The sequence below is a fragment of the Salmo trutta genome, chromosome 14, assembly GCF_901001165.1.
Source record: "Salmo trutta chromosome 14, fSalTru1.1, whole genome shotgun sequence".
NCBI classification, from domain to species: Eukaryota; Metazoa; Chordata; class Actinopteri; order Salmoniformes; family Salmonidae; genus Salmo; species Salmo trutta.
The window spans coordinates 59,712,400-59,732,334 of NC_042970.1; the positions used below are offsets into that span (position 1 = coordinate 59,712,400).

Below are 19,935 nucleotides of genomic sequence, written 5' to 3' on the forward strand. Positions count from 1 at the left end.
CGGTACTGGAGTGCCAAGTCTATGTCCAAAAGGCTTCTTAACAGCTTCTACCCCCAAGCCATAAGACTCCTGAACAGCTCATCAAATGGCTACCTGGACTATTTGCATTGACCCCCCCCCCCTCACTTTACTTCTACCTACATATACATATTACCTCAAATACCTCAACTAACCTGTGCCCCCGCACATTGACGCTGTACCGGTACCCCCTGTATATAGCCTCGTTACTGTTATTTTATTTTTGCTCTTTAAGTATTTGTTATTTTTATATTTTGTTATTATTATTTTTCTAGTATTTATTTATTTATTACTTTCTTTACACTTATTTTCCTTACAACCCTTAACCAACAATGCAGTTTTAAGTAGCATTTCACTCTAAGGTCTACACCTGTTGTATTCGCGCATGTGACAAAATATTTTATTTTATTTGTGATTTGTACCAATTTGGTCAACCTAGGAAATGTGCCAATTTAATTGCTCAATGTTCACTCCAGCAGTACAGATTGCAATCATTGTCATCATCATTTACATGTTTATTTATGCAATTTTTGTCATGCCAGGCACACATCCAGGCTCCATTTTAATGGGCCATTATTAGAGCTGGCAAGGGCGCAGATCAAAAAAGCCAAATAAACACCCACAAATCTATTTCAGCAATGCTCGCTTTGTGGCAATTATTTAATCACTATGAGCTCAATTCAGACTTTGATACTGTGACAGAATAGATTTGCAATAGCATGATGCTGAAATGGCTATTGATCATTTGTTTGGGGACTGTTGAAAATCCTGACATTTTGGATATGTCCCCTGAAAGCTTTATGTACAGTTCATGAACTCTGTTCATTAGTTCACTTTGATATGGCCATTGTGTGGGTGTGTGTGTATTTGGTTTCACTATCCTTGTGGGGACAGTAAAGGATAGTAAAACAAGGAAAATTGGGGACTTTTCGCCATCCTTCCCCAAAAGGAAAAAGGCTATTTTAGGCTTAGGAGTTAGGTTACAATTAGGGTTAGGGTTAGAATTAGGAGTTTGGGTCTGGTTTAGGATTAGGGGTTTAATGGTTAGGTTTAGGGGTTAGTGAAAATAGGATTTTGAATGGTAGTCAATTCTTTGGTAGTGTGTGTGTGTATGTGTAAGAGAGAGAGAGTACTGCAGTAATGGCTCATATCATTCATAGTTTGTGTGACCACTGTGCTCAGAACAGGTGCGTTGACGAAAATGTAATAGAATTCCAACATTGTAGCTGGTCCGCACTCAAAAAGGAGATTCAAGGTTTCTTTTTAGTATTAATTTAATTTAGGGGTAGGTAGATAGACAAACGTTTCGGCCTGTTTCGTATGTTTGATGTGTGTGTGTGTGTGTGTGTGTGTGTGTGTGTGTGTGTGTGTGTGTGTCTGCATCTGAGAGAGAGAGAGAGAGAGAGAAATGTAAGTTTTACACATTAAAATTATCAAACTGTTACTTGTTACTTGGTGTATTGGGGGAATTGATGTTTTATCAAAATGAGGATGCAAGGGTTAAGTTACAGGAAACCATTATTTTCTCTTATAGACACACCCATCTTTATTACTGACTGTGAAAGAGTAGGACAACCTTGACATTCCCTCACACACGCTGTATGTCGCCTCCGGGAGATGGTCATTTTCCTCTCCATGCGAATAGGAGGAGCCCTCAGTTTTACCCGACTGTGTCACGGACGAAGAGGACAAGCCCAGGTGCTGAGGAGAGGGAAAGAGCGATAGGGGTGGTGTGGTTTCTGCAGGTAAACACTAGTAATCTCAAGCACAGAGAGGCAAGTGCGGAGTTTACCCCACACCCAGCACGCTTGCGGACACCGTACCGATCCACCTGTGTTGTTGTGTCTTCCATTTTCAGCAACCCGCGGGTGGGAAGCAGCCAATGCCAATGCGCTCTCGACTGTGGACCATGTTCGCAGGTCAGAGGATGCGTAAAAATGCGTAGTAACTGGAATAGCAGGTGCTGGAAGAAGGGCGTCCAACTGTCAACACGTCTGAACTGTGCGCATAGCGCCGAGCGCTGATGTTCAAACCATGGAGAAACAAGCTCTTGCAACGGCTCTGAGCTTGTCCATGAGCGTTATCTCTTTACTCTTGTTGGTCACCGCTATCTTCACCGACCATTGGTACGAGACAGACACCAGAAGGCATAAGGAGAACTGCGACAAGTATGGGTCGGATTCTAACGACCAGAAAAACAGGGAGATGCCTATATACCACTTGCCTCTTGTGGACAACGGCAACTCCAAACGGAACGTGGCGCTTATGAAGCCGATTCACGTCGGGAGTAGAGAGGAGGAATTACTTGAGAACTGGAGGGCGATACTGGGGATGGGGATTCTTGAGACGGAATGTGGGCGTCCGTTGTTCTCCACATATTCTGGACTCTGGAGAAAATGCTACTTTCAAGGCATGGACCGGGATATCGATAAACTCATATCAAAGGGTAAGTTTTAATGTGCACACTTAAAAGTGGGAGAAAAGAAAAACAGTAGTCAAATGTGCTGTCAATAATCCCTGACTATAGGCAAGTACTGTTTTGCATCCCGTTAATCGAGGTAGCTCCATCTGTGGTGATGATTCTGCATACGTGCATTGCGTCAAAACAAGGTGTATGAGGGCTCATACACAAGGGCTCATGATTATACACGCCCAAACTAATTTCCAGGAACATTAATTGCTATTTCAAACTCATTACCAAGGCTTGCTTTAGTAGGCTATTATGATTTCTATAATTGTCGCATCATGATGAGGGTGCTGGGAAATTATAGCCTAATGATTTAGGTTATTAATAGGCTAATTTATTAGGAACATTTTTACATTTATTTCCCTCTCATTTTCCCACAGTGGTAATCGTTGTAGACAGGCCTGGGAAATGTTTGTTTATGTTGTTATCCCAGTGAAATTGTCAATAGAGCCATCTATAGGGCTACAAAAGCCAAAGTGTTGACTGGCTACACTTAGAAACCCATAGGAGAACCCTTTTTGATTCCAGTTAAACCCTTTTTGGTTCCAGGTAGAACCATTTTGGGTTCCATGTTAAACCCTCTGTGGAAAGGGATCTATATGGAACCCAAAATGGTTTTACTTGGAAGCAAAAGGGTTCTATCTGGAAGGGGCAGCCTAAGAACCCTTTTAGGTTCCAGATATCACCTTTTTTTTACCCACGAAGAACCCCCTTTGAAGCAATTTTTTATTCTACATGGAAAAGTGTTCAACATGGAATCCTACAGGGTTCTTAAGAACCTTCTCTATGGAAAAAAAGGGATCTAAAAGGTTTATTTGATTGAAAGTGTTCTACCTACAACCATAAAGGGATCTCCTTCAGGGAAACGCCAGAATAAACCTTTTTCTAAAACTGAATTCATGCCCAATGTGCTGAAGTTCAAGTTCCTACAAAGTCTTTTTAAGGTTGAAATTCAAAAAGTCGATCAGGATGAAAGGATAACTTTTCCACGCAGTGTCCAGTCCATCAAGATTAATGTCGCTCTGATTAAGCCAGCGGTTAAATGTCACCGAAACCCACTTGCCACCTTGCATTTAAAACAGCTGAGGTGTCATGTGAAGGACCTCGAGCTTCAACACATACCGTTTGATTTCTGTCAATGTGGATTTCATTTGATACCTGCTTCAACCTGTGAAGAATTGTGCCCATACACTCTTAGAAAATAGCGTTCCAAAAGTGTTCTTTGCGGAAGGTTAGGGTTCTACCAAGAACCGTTTTGATCAGAAGAACCCTTTTTGGAAGACATGATTCTTTGGAAGGCGAAGGTTTCTAACCTAGATCTTTTAACATCCTAAGAACCGTTTTTGGAAGAAAGGGTTATATGATGATTGGAAGGCAAGAAGGATTCTTTGGGAAGGCATGAAGGGTTCTACATAGAACCATATATACAGTTCATTAGGAAAGTATTCAGACCCCTTGACCTTTTCCACATTTTTTTGTTACAGCCTTATTTTAAAATGAAATAGTTTTTTTCCCCTCATCAATCTAGACACAATACCCCATAACGACAAAGCAAAAACAGGTTTTAGATATTTTTGCAAATTACCATTTACTCAGTAAATTAATTTTGCAAATTACCATTTACTCAGCACCTTTGTCAGCGATTACAGCCTCGAGGCTTCTTGGAAATGACGCTATAAGCTTGGCACACCTGTATTTGGGGAGTTTTTCCCGTTCTTCTCTGAAGATCCTCTCAAGCTCTGTCTGGTTGGGTGGGGAGCATCGCTGCACAGCTATTTCCAGGTGTCTCCAGAGATGTTCAATCGGGTTCAAGTCCGGGCTCTGGCTGGGCCACTCAAGGACATTCAGAGACATGTCCCGAAGTCACTCCTGTGTTGTTTTGGCTGTGTGCTTAGGGTCGTTGTCCTGTTGGAAAGTAAACCTTCACCCCAGTCTGAGGTCCTGAGCGCTATGGAGCAGGTTTTCATCAAGGATCTCTCTGTACTTTACTTCGTTCATCTTTCCCTCAATCCTGACTAGTCTCCCAGTCCCTGCCACTGAAAAACATCCCCACAGCATGATGCTGCCACCACCATGCTTCACCATAGGGATGGTACCAGGTTTCCTCCAGATGTGACGCCTGGCACTCAGACCAAACAGTTCAATCTTGGTTTCATCAGACCAGAGAATCTTGTTTCTCATGGTCTGAGTCCTTTAGGTGCCTTTTTGGCAAACTCCAAGCGGGCTATCGTGTGCCTTTTACTGATGAGTGGCTTCCGTCTGGCCACTCTACCATAAAGGCCTGATTGGTGGAGTGCTGCAGAGATGGTTGTCCTTCTGGAAGGTTCTCCCATCTCTACAGAGGAACTCTGGAGCTCTGTCAGAGTGACCATCAGGGTTCTTGGTCACCTCCCTGACTAAGGCCCTTCTCCCCCGATTGCTCAGTTTGGCTAGGCGGCCAGCTCTAGGAAGAGTCTTGGTGGTTCCAACCTTACATTTAGGAATGATAGAGGCCACTGTGTTCTTGGGGATCTTCAATGCTGCAGACATTTTTTGGTACCCTTTCGCAGATCTGTGTCTCGACACAATCCTGTCCTCTACAGACAATTCCTTCGACCTCATGGCTTGGTTTTTGCTCTGACATGCACTGTCAACTGTGGGACCTTATATAGACAGGTGTGTAACTTTCCAAATCGTGTCCAACCAATTGAATTTACCACAGGTGGGCTCCAGTCAAGTTGTAGAAACATCTCAAGGATGGTCAATGGAAACAGGATGCACCTGAGCAAAATTTCGAGTTTCATAACAAAGGGTCTGAATACTTACACTACCATTCAAAAGTTTGCTGTCACTTAGAAATGTCCTTATTTTTTAAAGAAAAGCAATTTGTTTGTCCATTAAAATAACATCAAATTGATCGGAAATACAGTGTAGACATTGTTAATGCTTTAAATGACTATTGTAGCTGGAAACGGCAGATTCTTTATGTAATATCTACGTAGGCGTACAGACGCCCATTATCAGCAACCATCATTCCTGTGCATTTGTGGGTTCGATTACTGACTCAAAATGGCCAGAAACAAATAACTTTCTTCTGAAACTCATCAGTCTATTCTTGTTCTGAGAAATGAAGGCTATTCCATGCGAGAATTTTCCAAGAAACTGAAGATCTCATACAACGCTGTGTACTACTCACTTCACAGAACAGCGCAAACTAGCACTAACCAGAATAGAAAGAGGAGTGGGAGGCCCCGGTGCACAGCTGAGCAAGAGGACAAGTACATTAGAGTGTCTAGTTTGAGAAACAGACACCTCACAAGTCCTCAACTGGCAGCTTCATTAAATAGTACCCACAAAAAAAACTGTCTCAACGTCAACAGTGAAGAGGCAACTCCGCGATGCTGGCTTTCTAGGCAGTTTCTCTGTCCAGTGTCTGTGTTCTTTTGCCCATTTAATATTTTATTTTTACTGGCCAGTCTGAGATATGGCTTTTTCTTTGCAACTCTGCCTAGAAGGCCAGCATCCCTGAGGTGCGATCTAGAACCTAAAAGTGTTCTTCGGCTGTCCCCATAGGAGAAACCTTTGAAGAACCCTTTTTGGTTCCAGGTAGAACCTTTTTGGGTTCCCTTTTTGGTTCTACCTGGAACCAAAAAGGGTTCTACACAGGCTCCCGGTGTCCAGTCTGGAGCGTGAAGTCACACGCTCTGCTGGTTGGCTACTGTGTAGCAACCTAGTGGTGCCAAAAGCCCTTGTCTGCCCTAGAAAATCTATGTAAATTACGATCCCCTGAACGGCCAAATTTTATTTGGAAGGGTTGCCATTTTGGGCTCAATCCAGTTTATTATGGTCAAGTTCGATCCCCTCAGTGAATTATTTAAAAGTTTGCTACAATAACGAGATGGCGCCGACAGAGATAGTCGCCTCGCTTCGCGTTCTTAGGAAACTATGCAGTATTTCGTTTTTTTAATGTATTATTTCTTACATTGTTACCCTAGGAAATCTATTGGAGATAAGAGCAACGTCAACTTACCAACATTACGACCAGGAATACGACTTTCCCGAAGAGGATCCTCAGTTTGGACAACCACCCAGGACAATGGATCGGATCCTAGTAGGCGAACCAAAACAGCGGTGCCACAGAAGGGGCAGATGGAGCGGTCTTCTGGTCAGGCTCCGTAGACGGGCACATCACTCACCGCTCCCGAGTATACTACTCGCCAATGCCCAGTCTCTTGACAACAAGGTAGATGAAATTCGAGCAAGATTTTTCTTCCAGAGAGACATCAGAGATTGTAACATTCTCTGTTTCACGGAAACATGGCTCCCTCGGGATATGTTATCAGAGTCGGTACAGCCACCCGGTTTCTTCACGCATCGTGCCGACAGAACCAAACATCTCTCTGGTAAGAAGAAGGGCGGGGGTGTATGCCTTATGATTAACGAGTTGTGGTGTGATCACAACAACATACAGGAACTCAAGTCCTTTTGTTCACCTGACTTAGAATTCCTTACAATCAAATGCCGACCGCATTATCTACCAAGAGAATTCTCTTCAATTACAATCACAGCCGTGTATATCCCCCCCCCCTCAAGCAGACACCTCGACGACCCTGAAATAACTTAATTGGACTCTATGTAAACTGGAAACCATATATCCTGAGGCTGCATTTATTGTAGCTGGGGATTTTATCAAAGCTAATCTGAAAACAAGGCTCCCTAAATTTTATCAGCATGTCGAATGCGCGACCTGGTCTAGAAACATTCTGGATCATTGCCACTCTAACTTCCGTGACGCATACAAAGCCCTCCCTCGCCCTCCTTTCGGAAAATCTAACCACGACTCCATTTTGTTGCTCCCAGCCTATAGACAGAAACTAAAACAGGAAACGCCTGTGCTCAGGTCTGTTTAATGCTGGTTCGACCAATCGTATTCCACGCTTCAAGATTGCTTCCATCACAGGGACTGGGATATGTTCTGGATATCCTCAACAACAACATTGATGTATACGCTGATTCAGTGAGCAAGTTTATTAGCAAGTGCATCGGTGATGTTGTACCCACGGCGACTATTTAAACCTTCCCTATCCAGAAACCGTGGATTGATGGCAGCATTCGCGCAAAACTGAAAGCGCGAACCACTGCTTTTAATCATGGCAAGGCGACCGGAAACATGACTGAATACAAACAGTGTAGCTACTCCCTCTGCAAGGCAATCATACAAGCTAAGCGTCAGTATAGTGACAAAGTAGAGTCGCAATTCAACAGCTCAGACACGAGACATATGTGGCAGGGTCTACAGTCCAATCACGGATTACAAAAAAAAAACTAGCCCCGTCACGGACACCGACGTCTTCCTCCCAGACAAATTAAACAACTTCTTTGCTCACTTTGAGGACAATTCAGTGCCACTGACATGGCCCGCTACCAAAACCTGCGGGCTCTCCTTCACTGCGGCCAACGTGAGTAAAACATTTAAACGTGTTAACCCTCGCAAGACTGCCGGCCCAGAGAGCATCCCTAGCTGCATCCTCAGAGCATGCACAGACCAGCTGGCTGATGAGTTTACAGACATATTCAATCAATCCCTATCCCAGTCTGCTGTTCCCACATGCTTCAAGAGGGCAACCATTGTTCCTGTTCCCAAGAAAGCTAAGGTAACTGAGCTACACGACTATCGCCCCGTAGCACTCACTTCCGTCATCATGAAGTACTTTGAGAGACTAGTCAAGGATCATATCACCTCCACCCTACCTGACACCCTAGACCCACTCCAATTTGCTTACCGCCCCAATATGTCCACAGATGACGCAATTGCAATGACACTGCACACTGCCCTAACCCGTCTGGACAAGAGGAATACCTATGTTAGAATGCTGTTCATCGATTACAGCTCAGCATTTAACATCATAGTACCCTCCAAACTCGTCATTAAGCTCAAAACTCTGGGTCTCGACCCCTCCCTGTGCAACTGGGTCCTGGACTTTCTGATGGGTCGCCCGCAGGTGGTGAGGGTAGGAAACAACATCTCCACCCCGCTGATCCTCGACATTGGTGCCCCACAAGGGTGCGTTCTCAGCCCTCTCCTGTACTCCCTGTTCACCCATGACTGCATGGCTATGCACGCCTCCAACTCAATCATCAAGTTTGCAGACGACACTACAGTGGTAGGCTTGATTACCAACAACGACGAGACGGCTTACAGGGAGGAGGTGAGGGCCCTTGGAGTGTGGTGTCAGGAAAATAACCTCACACTCAACGTCAAACAAAACAAAGGAGATGATCATGGACTTCAGGACACAGCAGAGGAGCACCCCCCTATCCACATCGATGGGACAGTAGTGGAGAAGGTGGAAAGTTCCTCGGCGTACACATCACAGACAAACTGATATGGTCCACCCACACAGACAGCGTGGTGAAGAAGGCGCAACAGCGTCTCTTCAACCTCAGGAGGCTGAAGAAATTTGTCTTGTCACCGAAAACACTCACAAACTTTTACAGATGCACAATCGAGAGCATCCTGTCAGGCTGTATCACCGCCTGGTACGGCAGCTGCTCCGCCCACAACCATAAGGCTCTCTAGAGGGTAGTGAGGTCTGCACAACGCATCACCGGGGGCAAACTACCTGCCCTCCAGGACACCTACAGCACCCGATGTCACAGGATGGCCAAAAGGACAAGGACAACAACCACCCGAGCCACTGCCTGTTCACCCTCGCTATCATCCAGAAGGCGAGGTCAGTACAGGTGCATCAAAGCTGGGACCGAGAGACTGAAAAACAGCTTCTATCTTAAGGCCATCAGACTGTTAACCTCTTGACGGTCGCCTAGGATAGGGGGCGCTACAGCGATTTTTGAAAAAAATTTGTGCCCATTTTAAACTTGTGGATAGAAAACACCCTAAAGTTTCTAAAACTGTTTGAATGGTGTCTGTGAGTATAACAGAACTCATATGGCAGTCAAAACCCCGAGACCGATCGTAACAGGATGTGGAATTCTGAATTGCGGACTCAACTTCATCACTTTGCCTATAAATCACACCGTGAGCAATGGTTCATTGAGCACTTCCTATTGCTTCCACTAGATGTCCCCAGTTTTTACAAAGTGGTTTGAGTCTCCTACTGTGAAAACTGACTGAATGAGACGCTGTGGAAAGTGGTCACATGAGGAGGGCCATCACCATTATGACGCCGGCGCCCCTGGCTACCCTCCCCTTTCGAAATGTTTTGAAAGACAATGCAATCGTCCCCCTTGAATCTTATTGGAGCTCTGGTTGAAAAAGGCCCTAAAGATTTATGTTATACAACGTTTGACATGTTTGAACGAACCTACATTTAAAAAAAAATGCATTTTATTGAAAGAGGAGTCCCGCAGCCGACAGAAGTTTTGGAGCAGCCTTCAGAACGCGCTAACAAGAACAAGCTATTGGGACGTAAAGGATTAACTTTTTCGAACGAAAATACATTTGTTGTGGACCTGGGATTCCTGGAAGTGCTTTCTGATGAAAATCAAAGGTAAGGGATTATTGACAATAGTATACAAGAGTAGATTTGATATGCGATTGTTCCAAGATGGCGCTGACCTGTAACGGTAGCCTATTTTTCTGAGTATCGCATCCCCTTTTATCGCAAAGTGTGATTACCTGTCACGATCCTCGTATTCTCCCTCATCGGAAGATATATCGAAATCACTCGATGACCAATACGCAGCAGGTTGACTGTTCCACATCATATTTATTATAGATGGGAACGACAAAACAAAATAAATACGCAAAGGAGAAAGGTGACAGTTTCACAGGTGAAACGAAACACAGTGCAAAATACAATTACCCACAAATCCCAAACACAAACACACCCCACTATATGGGACTCTCAATCAAAGGCAGATAGACAACACCTGCCTTCAACTGAGAGTCCCAACCCCAATTAACCAAACATAGACATACACCTACACATAGAAAACCTAACCTAGAACCTAACCCAACACTCACAACCCCACTATACCATAACCAAACATAACTCTGCCACGTTCTGACCAAATATAATACAAAAATTACCTAAGTATATGGTCAGGATGTGACATTACCCCCCCTTAAAGGTGCATACACTGAATGCACCAAACCAACCGAAAAAAACAAAAACACACAATTAACCCCCTAACTAAAGGGAGGGAAGGGAGGGTGGCTGCCGTCAACGACGGCACAGTGCTACACCCCCCCTCCCCAACCCACCTATATTGGAGGCGGCTCAGGTTCTGGCCGTTCCAGGCAGTCTGGGCAGTCTGGCAGCTCGGGGCAGTCTGGCAGCTCTGGGCAGTCTGGGCAGTCTGGCAGCTCGGGGCAGTCTGGCAGCTCGGGGCAGTCTGGCAGCTCGGGGCAGTCTGGGCAGTCTGGCAACTCGGGACAGTCTGGGCAGTCTGGCAACTCGGGACAGTCTGGGCAGTCTGGCAACTCGGGACAGTCTGGCAAATCGGGACGTTCAGGGCAGTCTGGCCACTCCGGCAGTTCTGGGCAGTCTGGCCACTCCGGCAGTTCAGGGCAGTCTGGCCACTCCGGCAGTTCTGGGCAGTCTGGCCACTCCGGCAGTTCAGGGCAGTCTGGCCACTCCGGCAGTTCAGGGCAGTCTGGCCACTCCGGCAGTTCAGGGCAGTCTGGCCACTCCGGCAGTTCAGCGCAGTCTGGCCACTCCGGCAGTTCAGCGCAGTCTGGCCACTCCGGCGACTGTTGACTGGCGGGCAGCTCCGACGACTGTTGACTGACGGGCAGCTCCGACGACTGTTGACTGGCGGGCAGCTCCGACGACTGTTGACTGGCGGGCAGCTCCAACGACTGTTGACTGGCGGGCAGCTCCGACGACTGTTGACTGGCGGGCAGCTCTGGTGACTGTTGACTGGCGGGCAGCTCCTGCCCCGTCAAACAGCCCTTGTGCCCCCCCCTAAAAAATTCTTGGGGATGCCTCTCGGTCTCCCTAAACTCTTCCATCGCCCTGGCAATGCTCCTCCTTAACTCGGCCCATGTCCATCCTTCCTCTTCGTTCCTCTGCTGCTTGGTCCTGGTTTGGTGGGTAATTCTGTCACGGTTGTCTTCGTCTTCTGACGATAGTGCGAAATCGTCATCGGAAAAGGTAGACCAATACGCAGCAGAGTCGATAGAGTTCATCTTGAACATTTAATGAAATCAACACGAATACAAAAACAACAAACAAGAAAACGAACGATAAACTGACAGTCTGCAAAGCAAAGCTCAACACAGAACAACCCCACTATACCATAACCAAACATAACTCTGCCACGTTCTGACCAAATATAATACAAAAATTACCTAAGTATATGGTCAGGATGTGACATTACCCAGTAAAGTTATTTTTAAATCTGGCATTACAGGTGCTTTCAAGAGATATTCATCTATAAATCTTAGAATGACAATATTACATTTTAAAAATGTTTTCGAATAGTAATTTAGTAAATTGTAGCGCTGTTTCACCGGATGCATTTGAGGGAAAATAATTAGTCAACGTCACGCGCCGATGTAAAATGCTGTTTTTATATATAAATATGAACTTTATCGAACAAAATAATGCATGTATTGTGTAACATGATGTCCTAGGAGTGTCATCTGATGAAGATTGTCAAAGGTTAGTGCTGCATTTAGCTGTTTTTTGGTTATTTGTGATGCATGTGGTTGGTCGGAAAATGGCTATGTGGCTACTTTTACGATATAGTCCTCTAACATAATCTAATGTTTTGCTTTTGCTGTAAAGCCTTTTTGAAATCGGACAACGTGGTTCAATTCAGGAGAGGTGTATCTATAAAACGATATAACATAGTCCTATATTTGAAAAAATATATATATTACATTTTGTTATGCTAATGGCGATAGGATTTTTCGCTGGATGTCCGTCCCGTATGAGCCCGACCAGGGGTTAAACAAGTGGCTGCTGCCAACATACTTACTCAAATCTCTAGCCACTTTAATAATAAAAAAATAGATGTAATAGATGTATCACTAGTCACTTTAAACAATGCCACTTTATATAATATTTACATATCCTACATTACTCATCTCATATGTATATACTGTATTCTATACCAACTACCGCACGGCCATCACTCATCCATATATTTATATTTACATATTCTTATTCATTCCTTTACACTTGTGTGTATAAGGTAGTTGTTGTGAAATTGTTAGATTACTCATTACAGCACGGTCGGAATTAGAAGCACAAGCATTTCGCTACACTCGCATTAACATCTGCTAACCATGCGTATGTGACCAATAAAATTTGATTTCATTTGACAAACCGAGATATTTAATTAAATAGGGATCCATTCTGACTACTACATTTGTTGTCACACAGGACCACGTGCTGACACAGACCAATCATGGCCGGAAGGCTACGAGGAGGCTCCCAGTTGACTCTCTCAGGCAGGATGAAAACGACTACATCGACCATGATCCTTTGCTAGTTACAGCCACTTTCACCATGATCCTTAACAATTTTTGGGGGGCCATTTTGCCCCATTCAGCAATATGGCGTGCTTAAAATTAAAATACTTCCGGCTTCATGTGCCAATCGGGAGTTTTCCATAGGAATACATGGATGACGTCAGCGCTATCACTATCTACTGATTTTAATGTCTATGGTTTTTACCTGGAACCAAAAAGGGTGCTCCTATGGGGACAGTCGAAAAACACTTTTGGAACCCTTTTTTCTAAGAGTGTATAGGGAATAAGGTGCCATTTGGGACACAACCAGGGACTGCGAACAGAGCTACTCATATCTATGCAAAGGCACAGAGTGTTGGCTATTGTAAATAAACACACAACCTCCCAACTCTCTGAGCATGAGATGCAGATACTCAGCTCGCAGCCTCACACGCCTCATCCTCACAGTGAGAGATCAAACACAGGTGTGAGCACTCACTTCAAAGCATGCTCTCAATATGCACATGATGATGTTTCATAATTTCTACCAAGTATGAAATGGTAGCGGTTCCCATGCATTATATAGATGTGGACCACAGACTGATCTACAATGATTCCTATGATACTTCTTTTGAATGTGTGTTAAGATTTTGAATAAAAAAGTGTTTTAAAGAGCATCAGTGCTTCATTCGATGGGAAACTGTCTAGATTTTGTCCCACCAATTCAAGTTGTAGGAGCTCAGTCGGAAATAAGGACAGAAGTTCAAAGAGTCTATTCTCACCAGCAACATAGGACTCATGGGGCGTCTACTGTTGTAACGAGTGTGCTGAGAGTCGGGAAGCAAATAAAATAAACGAAACATAATACAAAACAAGAAACACTAACAGCACACAGACATGAAACTGAAACAGAAACAATGACGCCTGGGGAAGGAACCAAAGGAAGTGACATATACAGGGAAGGTAATCAGGGAAGTGATGGAGTCCAGGTAAGTCTGATGACGTGCATGTGCGTGTAACGATGGTGACAAGTGGGCGCCATAACGAGCAGCTTGGTGACCTAGAGGCCGGAGAGGGAACACACGTGACAGTAACCTCTCCCGATGCGCGGCTCCAGCCGCAGGTTGCCGACCAAAATGATGATCCCGGGGATCAGGAGCGGACCGGTCACCTCTGCTGAGGCGCGGGAAACCAGTCAGTCCGCCTGAGACGCGGGAGCATGGCAACCTAGAGAGCTGGAGAGAGCATACGTGAAGGTACCCCCTCCCCGGCGCGTTCGGCTCCAGCCACAGGACGCCAACCAAAGGGACGATCCTGGGGATCAGGAGCGGACCGGTCAACCCTGCTGATGTGTGGGAACCTGTCGCCAACTGGGACGCGGGAACCTGACAGACCGGCTGAGGCAGGGGAGCCTGGCAATCCGGCTGAGGCATGAGAGCCTGACAAGCCGGTGGAAGCAGGGGAGTCTGGCGATCCGGTGAAGGCATGAAAGCCCGACAAGCCGGCTGTAGCAGGGGAGCCTGGCGATCTGGCTGAGGCATGAGAGCCTGACGAACCGGTGGAGGCAGGGGAGCGTGGCGATCTGTCTGAGGCATGAGAGCCTGACGAACCGGTGGAGGCAGGGGAGCGTGGCGATCTGTCTGAGGCATGAGAGCCTGTAGCGGCTCCCGAACCCGACGTCATTCCCACCAAACAAAATAAAAACACTCCCTGATACTTCCCTTAGGTGAGGCGTCATTCTGCAACGATGTGCGTTGGGAGTCAGGAAGCAAGTTCAGGGAGTGAGTGTTTTAATAAATAAACACAACATAAAACAAAACAAGAAACACGAACAACGCACAGACTAAACACTGGAACAGAAACAATGACGTCTGGGGAAGGAACCAAAGAGAGTGACATATACAGGGAAGGTAATCAGGGAAGTGATGGAGTCCAGGTGAGTCTGATGATGCGCAGGTGTGTGTAATGATGGTGACAGGTGGGCGCCATAACGAGCAGCCTGGTGACCTAGAGGCCGGAGAGGGAACACATGTGACAACTGTACTCTCATATAAGAAAGAGACAACATTTTACAGTAGCTCACCTTTAGAGACACTGTAACATCAGCAAAGGTAACTTGGTAACACTTTATAGGCAGCCTTTATAAAGGTACCTTTTCTAAACGGCTTATAACAGTTATTTAATCATTTGTAAATACATTATAAACAAATTAAAAAGGGTACCTTATAAAGTGTTACTGAGAACTCACTATGTAAACCTGTCTAAACCTGTCCAGTTTGGAAAGATAACAAAATAGGCAACAGCACAGGCCAAGTTAAATGAATTTGTCCTGCATATAGTTGATTACTATACCAATTCAACTCTACAGTAGACCTAGGCCTGCCATGCGTGTAAAGGAAACTGGACAGCCCAAGTCATAGGTTGCTTCAAAGCCAAGTAAATGTCACAGTGTTTACTATTTTCAAACCAAGTTAGCCATTGCATGGAAATACAAGAGCTCAAATGTCACAGTTTGAGGCAGTTAATGATGGTAAAAAAGTTTTATTGAGTATTGCCCTTTACAATGTGACCTGACACATCAAATTTATATCACTGTTATAAGCATTCCCTGTATAAAAAAAAAAAAAGGAAATTAAATGTATGCATTCACTACTGTAAGTCGCTCTGGATAAGAGCGTCTGCTAAATGACTAAAATGTAAATGTAAATGTATAATATGCAATGCCTGGTTTATGACACAAAAATGACATACCCAAATCTAACTGCCTGTAGCTCATGACCTGAAGCAAGGATATGCATATTCTTGATATCATTTGAAAGAGAACACTTTGAAGTTTGTGGAAATGTGAAAATAATGTAGGAGAATGTAACACATTAGATCTGGTAAAAGATAAGGCCATAATGTATTATTCCAGCCCAGGCACCATTTAGATTTTGGCCACTAGATGGCAGCATATGTGCAAAGTTTTAGACAGATCCAATTCAAAATGTTGTATCAAGACTGCCCAAATGTGCCTAATTGGTTTATTAATACATTTTCAAGTTCATAATTGTGCACTCTCCTGAAACAATATCATGGTATTATTTCACTGTAATAGCTACTGTAAATTGGACAGTGCAGTTAGATTAACAAGAATTTAAGCTTTCTTCCCATATCAGATATGTCTATGTCCTGGGATTTTTTTTTTCTTACTTACAACCTCATGCTGATCACATTAGCCTACGTTAGCTCAACCATCCCGAGGGGGGGATCCCGTAGAGGTTAACGATCACTGACATAAAGCTGTTATGACATTAAAAGTTAAATGAAACTTTTATACAGTACATGATTATAAACCATTATAATATGGCATTATGCCATATACATCTTATGGTAATGTCAAGTAAATATATGTAAGTAGGGCAAAGATTTCACATAACAAAAGTCATACGTGCTAATGTTAAAACGTAGAGCTTTTTAGTAATCCATTCTCTCTACAGGTATTGCGGACCGATGCACAACTGTCAAGTACCATTTCTCTCAGCCTATTCGGCTTCGAAACATCCCGCTCAACCTGACGAGAACCATTCAGCAAGATGAATGGCATCTCTTACGTATGTATTGCCAACTCAACGTCCCAGAACAATCAGCAATAAAACCGCTTGCATGGCTAGCTGTTTTTTATAGAGAGAAATAGTAATGGTGTCTTTTTGTAGGAACTAAAGGAGGCTAACTGCAACATGGCTCATTGGCCAAAGCCTATGGGGAAATGTATGGGGGGGGGGTGGATATATGCCAAAAAATAAGGTATCTGGTAAACACAGGCTTAAGAGATCTTATACGTTTCGTTCGATGAGATAATCTTCCTCAGTTAATGTCACTTTGTGAATTTTGAAGCATTTATGTAATCAAAAATATAGCACATAAATACTTTAGAATTCATAAAGGTCATGTAAATTGACTGATATTATCTCTTAGAACAAAACATCTAAGATCTCCTAAGCCTGTGTTAACTTCAGATCTTATTTTCAGAGTTTATCATAAAATCCCATTCTTTCCCCATTAATTTCCCCCATAGCAATGCCCAACGAACCAGAGGTAGAAAATGCTAGCTCATTTCCGGTTTGGTCTGAGCCAAAAGTCTTTTGAACAATGGTTAGATGGTCTTGGTGTGGTGTGAGAAGTTTGATTCTAGGTGCCCTACAACTGATCTATGTTGGTGTCTGCGATGGGATAGTCTGACGTCTGTCATGAGTAGTGTTAGGGCCCTTTAAGTTGAGCTTTTCCAGGTAGTGGTTGGTGCAAAAAACATAGCGACCCTAACTTTCATCTTAAGGATTTGGGGCAAATTTCTACCACCATCTTTGCTCAAACAATATCATTGTATCCCTACCCATATTATTTCCATTATTTATTGGGTAAATTTTTTACTGTTACTTGCTCTTCTTCTTGTATTGTGTGTTTTTTTGTATAAATAGTTACATGTTTTGTATGTGTGTTTTTCAGTGCTTCGTACAGTACTGTAGACTAAAGGTTCTGAACATGTCTGTTGTGTCTAGGTTTGATAATGAAATAACAGTGGAAGTCCAAATCCCAGTGCTCCATATTCATTTGGCTTCATGCTGTGGAACCTTTAGAACCTTCAGACAACCATAGTGATCTCTTCAGATAACCATGATCTGTAATGAAGCTAATACTGTACCCACATGCTGAATATGTTAAGCTAACCGTTCGAAGCTAGCATTCCTACTCCAGTGTCCGACCCCTGATGACCGGATTACTACATGGTTATAGAAAATGTTCACAGGGAGGAAGTAAATGTCAGCTTGTAAAAGAAAAACATATTAACTCCACACTTATTATTACTGCACAACTAGTCTGAGGAAGAACATTCATCAAAGTCAAAATACGATTGGTTTTCTTTGTCTGCCTGCCACCTTTAGACAGTGTTCGCATTCCAAATGGCACCCTATTCCGTATTAAGTGCACTACTTTTGAGTGCACAGTTGTTCCCTATTAAGTGCATAGGGTGTTATTTGGGATGTTACCAGTGTTTTTCCTGTTCGAGTAAGATCCTGTGTTAGGATACTGCAACTCGATCTGACAAATGTATGAGATGCAGACTAGGCCTACATTTTTTTGGGGGGGAAAGTATAGTATCGGATATGTGATTTATGATCAATGTGTCATAATGTTGTTACAGTATAGTTGCAAGAAGTGAATATTTCCATCTACATATCCCGCTATAACACTGTTGGGTGTTGAGTAACATAATGCTTGCCATAACATGTACAGAAAAACAAGGCACAATTCTGTCATGACGCATTAAGGGAATCATTCAAATTCACCTATTTTTAACAGTCGTTGCTGGCCATTTTACGTTATGACAGGCGTCATGTCATTCTTATGACAGAGTTGTAACAAATGTAGGACAGGGGAGACAAAAAGCTAAGTATTACCTAATAAAATCAAACGTTTCCCGTGTTTGTTTGGAGACTGTTGAGGGGTAGCATGAGCGGGTTTACTAGGGGGTGGTTGTCATGGAAATGTTGGTGTGTGCATGTGTGCTAATGTTTTCACTTGTGTGTGTGTGCGCGCGCGTGTGTGTGTGTGTGTGTGTGCATGTGTTCGCTTTTGTGTATGCTGGTGTCTGTATCTTTGTGTACTTGCTTGTGTGTGTGTGTGCTATGTTTATATGTGTGTGTGTCTCAGATCTGCGGCGAATCACGGCGGGGTTCCTTGGGATGGCGGCTGCCGTTTTGCTGTGTGGCAGCATTGTGGCCACAGTGGGCTTCTTTTGGGAGGAGAGCCTCACCCAGCACGTCTCCGGCCTGCTCTTCCTCATGGCAGGTACAAAGCCTGCCAACTACCAACACCCTACCTCTCCTATGTGTGTGTGTGTTAGAGAGATATATAGAGACAGAGAGAGAGAGAGACAGCGATATAGAGAGAGTGTGTGCTTCTCTTTCCCTTTCATTGTTGGTTTCAACTTTTGTCTCTCTGTGCCTCTTTTACAGCAGCTTATCTCTATATCTCTATCTTTAGTTTTCTCCCCCTTTATCTCTCTCTCTCTCTCTCGCTCACTCTCTCCCTCTCTCTCTCGCTCACTCTCTCCCTCTCTCTCTCTCTCTCGCTCTCTCTCCCTCTCTTTCTCTCGTCCAAATCTTCCTCCCAAGTGTTCATCAAACACATACAGTAAAGGCTCCTTTTTAGCAGAATTTGTAAATGCCTAATGGATACAGATGCATTCATAATACCTTACACACAGGTGTTAATATGCATAATAAAACATGCCATAGCCATTCATAATAGCTAATCGCTACAAACAGGAGACTATGGTTGTATGCAAACATTCCTATAACATATTTACAACATTACACAATAGGACGGCTCATTTTTCATTTCAGTTGTTTTTTTTTGTTTATTTATTGATGTTATTCTCATGAATTACCATTCCATGCAGATGGTTATTAAAGTGGCAATTCGGGATTGGTACATCAATTTTTAGACTTTTTAATGAATAATATATAGCCATTGATTCTTGAAGAATATAACTTATAAATGCCTCATGATCTTACTTCAACTGTCTAGCCTGTCCTTTGTTGTTATTTGAATCCTGTATGACCTCTTTAATAAAAATCTTGGAACTAAAAATGTGTCCCTTCCAGGGATCTTCTGCACCATCTCCTTGTGCACCTACGCCGCCAGCGTCTCCTACGACCTCTCCCGGAACCCACCCTTCATCTATGGACTGCCCGGCGACGTGGACCATGGCTACGGCTGGTCCATCTTCTGCGCCTGGGTCAGCCTGGGACTGACCGTGGCATCGGGCTGCCTCTGCACCACCTACCCCTTCTTCAGCCAAACCAAGGCCCTGCACTCCAAAACCGCCCGGGAGTCCTCGGTATGAGCGGTATGAGCAGTGTGAGAGAATTGAGCGCCCCCTGTAGATTCGGAGGATAAATTGTTGGTGTGGACATTTTGTTGCTGACTGAAGACCAATATAAGAGGAGATGTTTTATTTGTACGAAACCAGAGATGAAAACATAGTTTCCACAGTGAGATGTGA

The 19,935-nt window shown here is 44.0% G+C and overlaps 1 protein-coding gene across 3 annotated transcripts; it reads left to right on the forward strand.

Annotated features, from left to right (window-relative positions):
* The first annotated feature begins 1,599 nt into the window (after positions 1-1,599).
* Positions 1,600-19,935, forward strand: tmem178a (transmembrane protein 178a). 3 transcript variants are annotated; one of them, XM_029776583.1, is made up of 4 exons: positions 1,600-2,464; positions 16,367-16,480; positions 18,579-18,716; positions 19,535-19,935. In XM_029776583.1, the coding sequence occupies exons 1-4, from the start codon at positions 2,053-2,055 to the stop codon at positions 19,774-19,776; spliced, it is 906 nt and encodes a 301-aa protein (XP_029632443.1). In that variant the 5' UTR covers positions 1,600-2,052; the 3' UTR covers positions 19,777-19,935. The 3 variants fall into 3 exon arrangements, with proteins under 3 accessions (XP_029632443.1, XP_029632445.1, XP_029632444.1); XM_029776585.1 differs by having other exon boundaries at positions 1,600-1,763; XM_029776584.1 differs by lacking the exon at positions 1,600-2,464 and adding an exon at positions 12,751-13,372.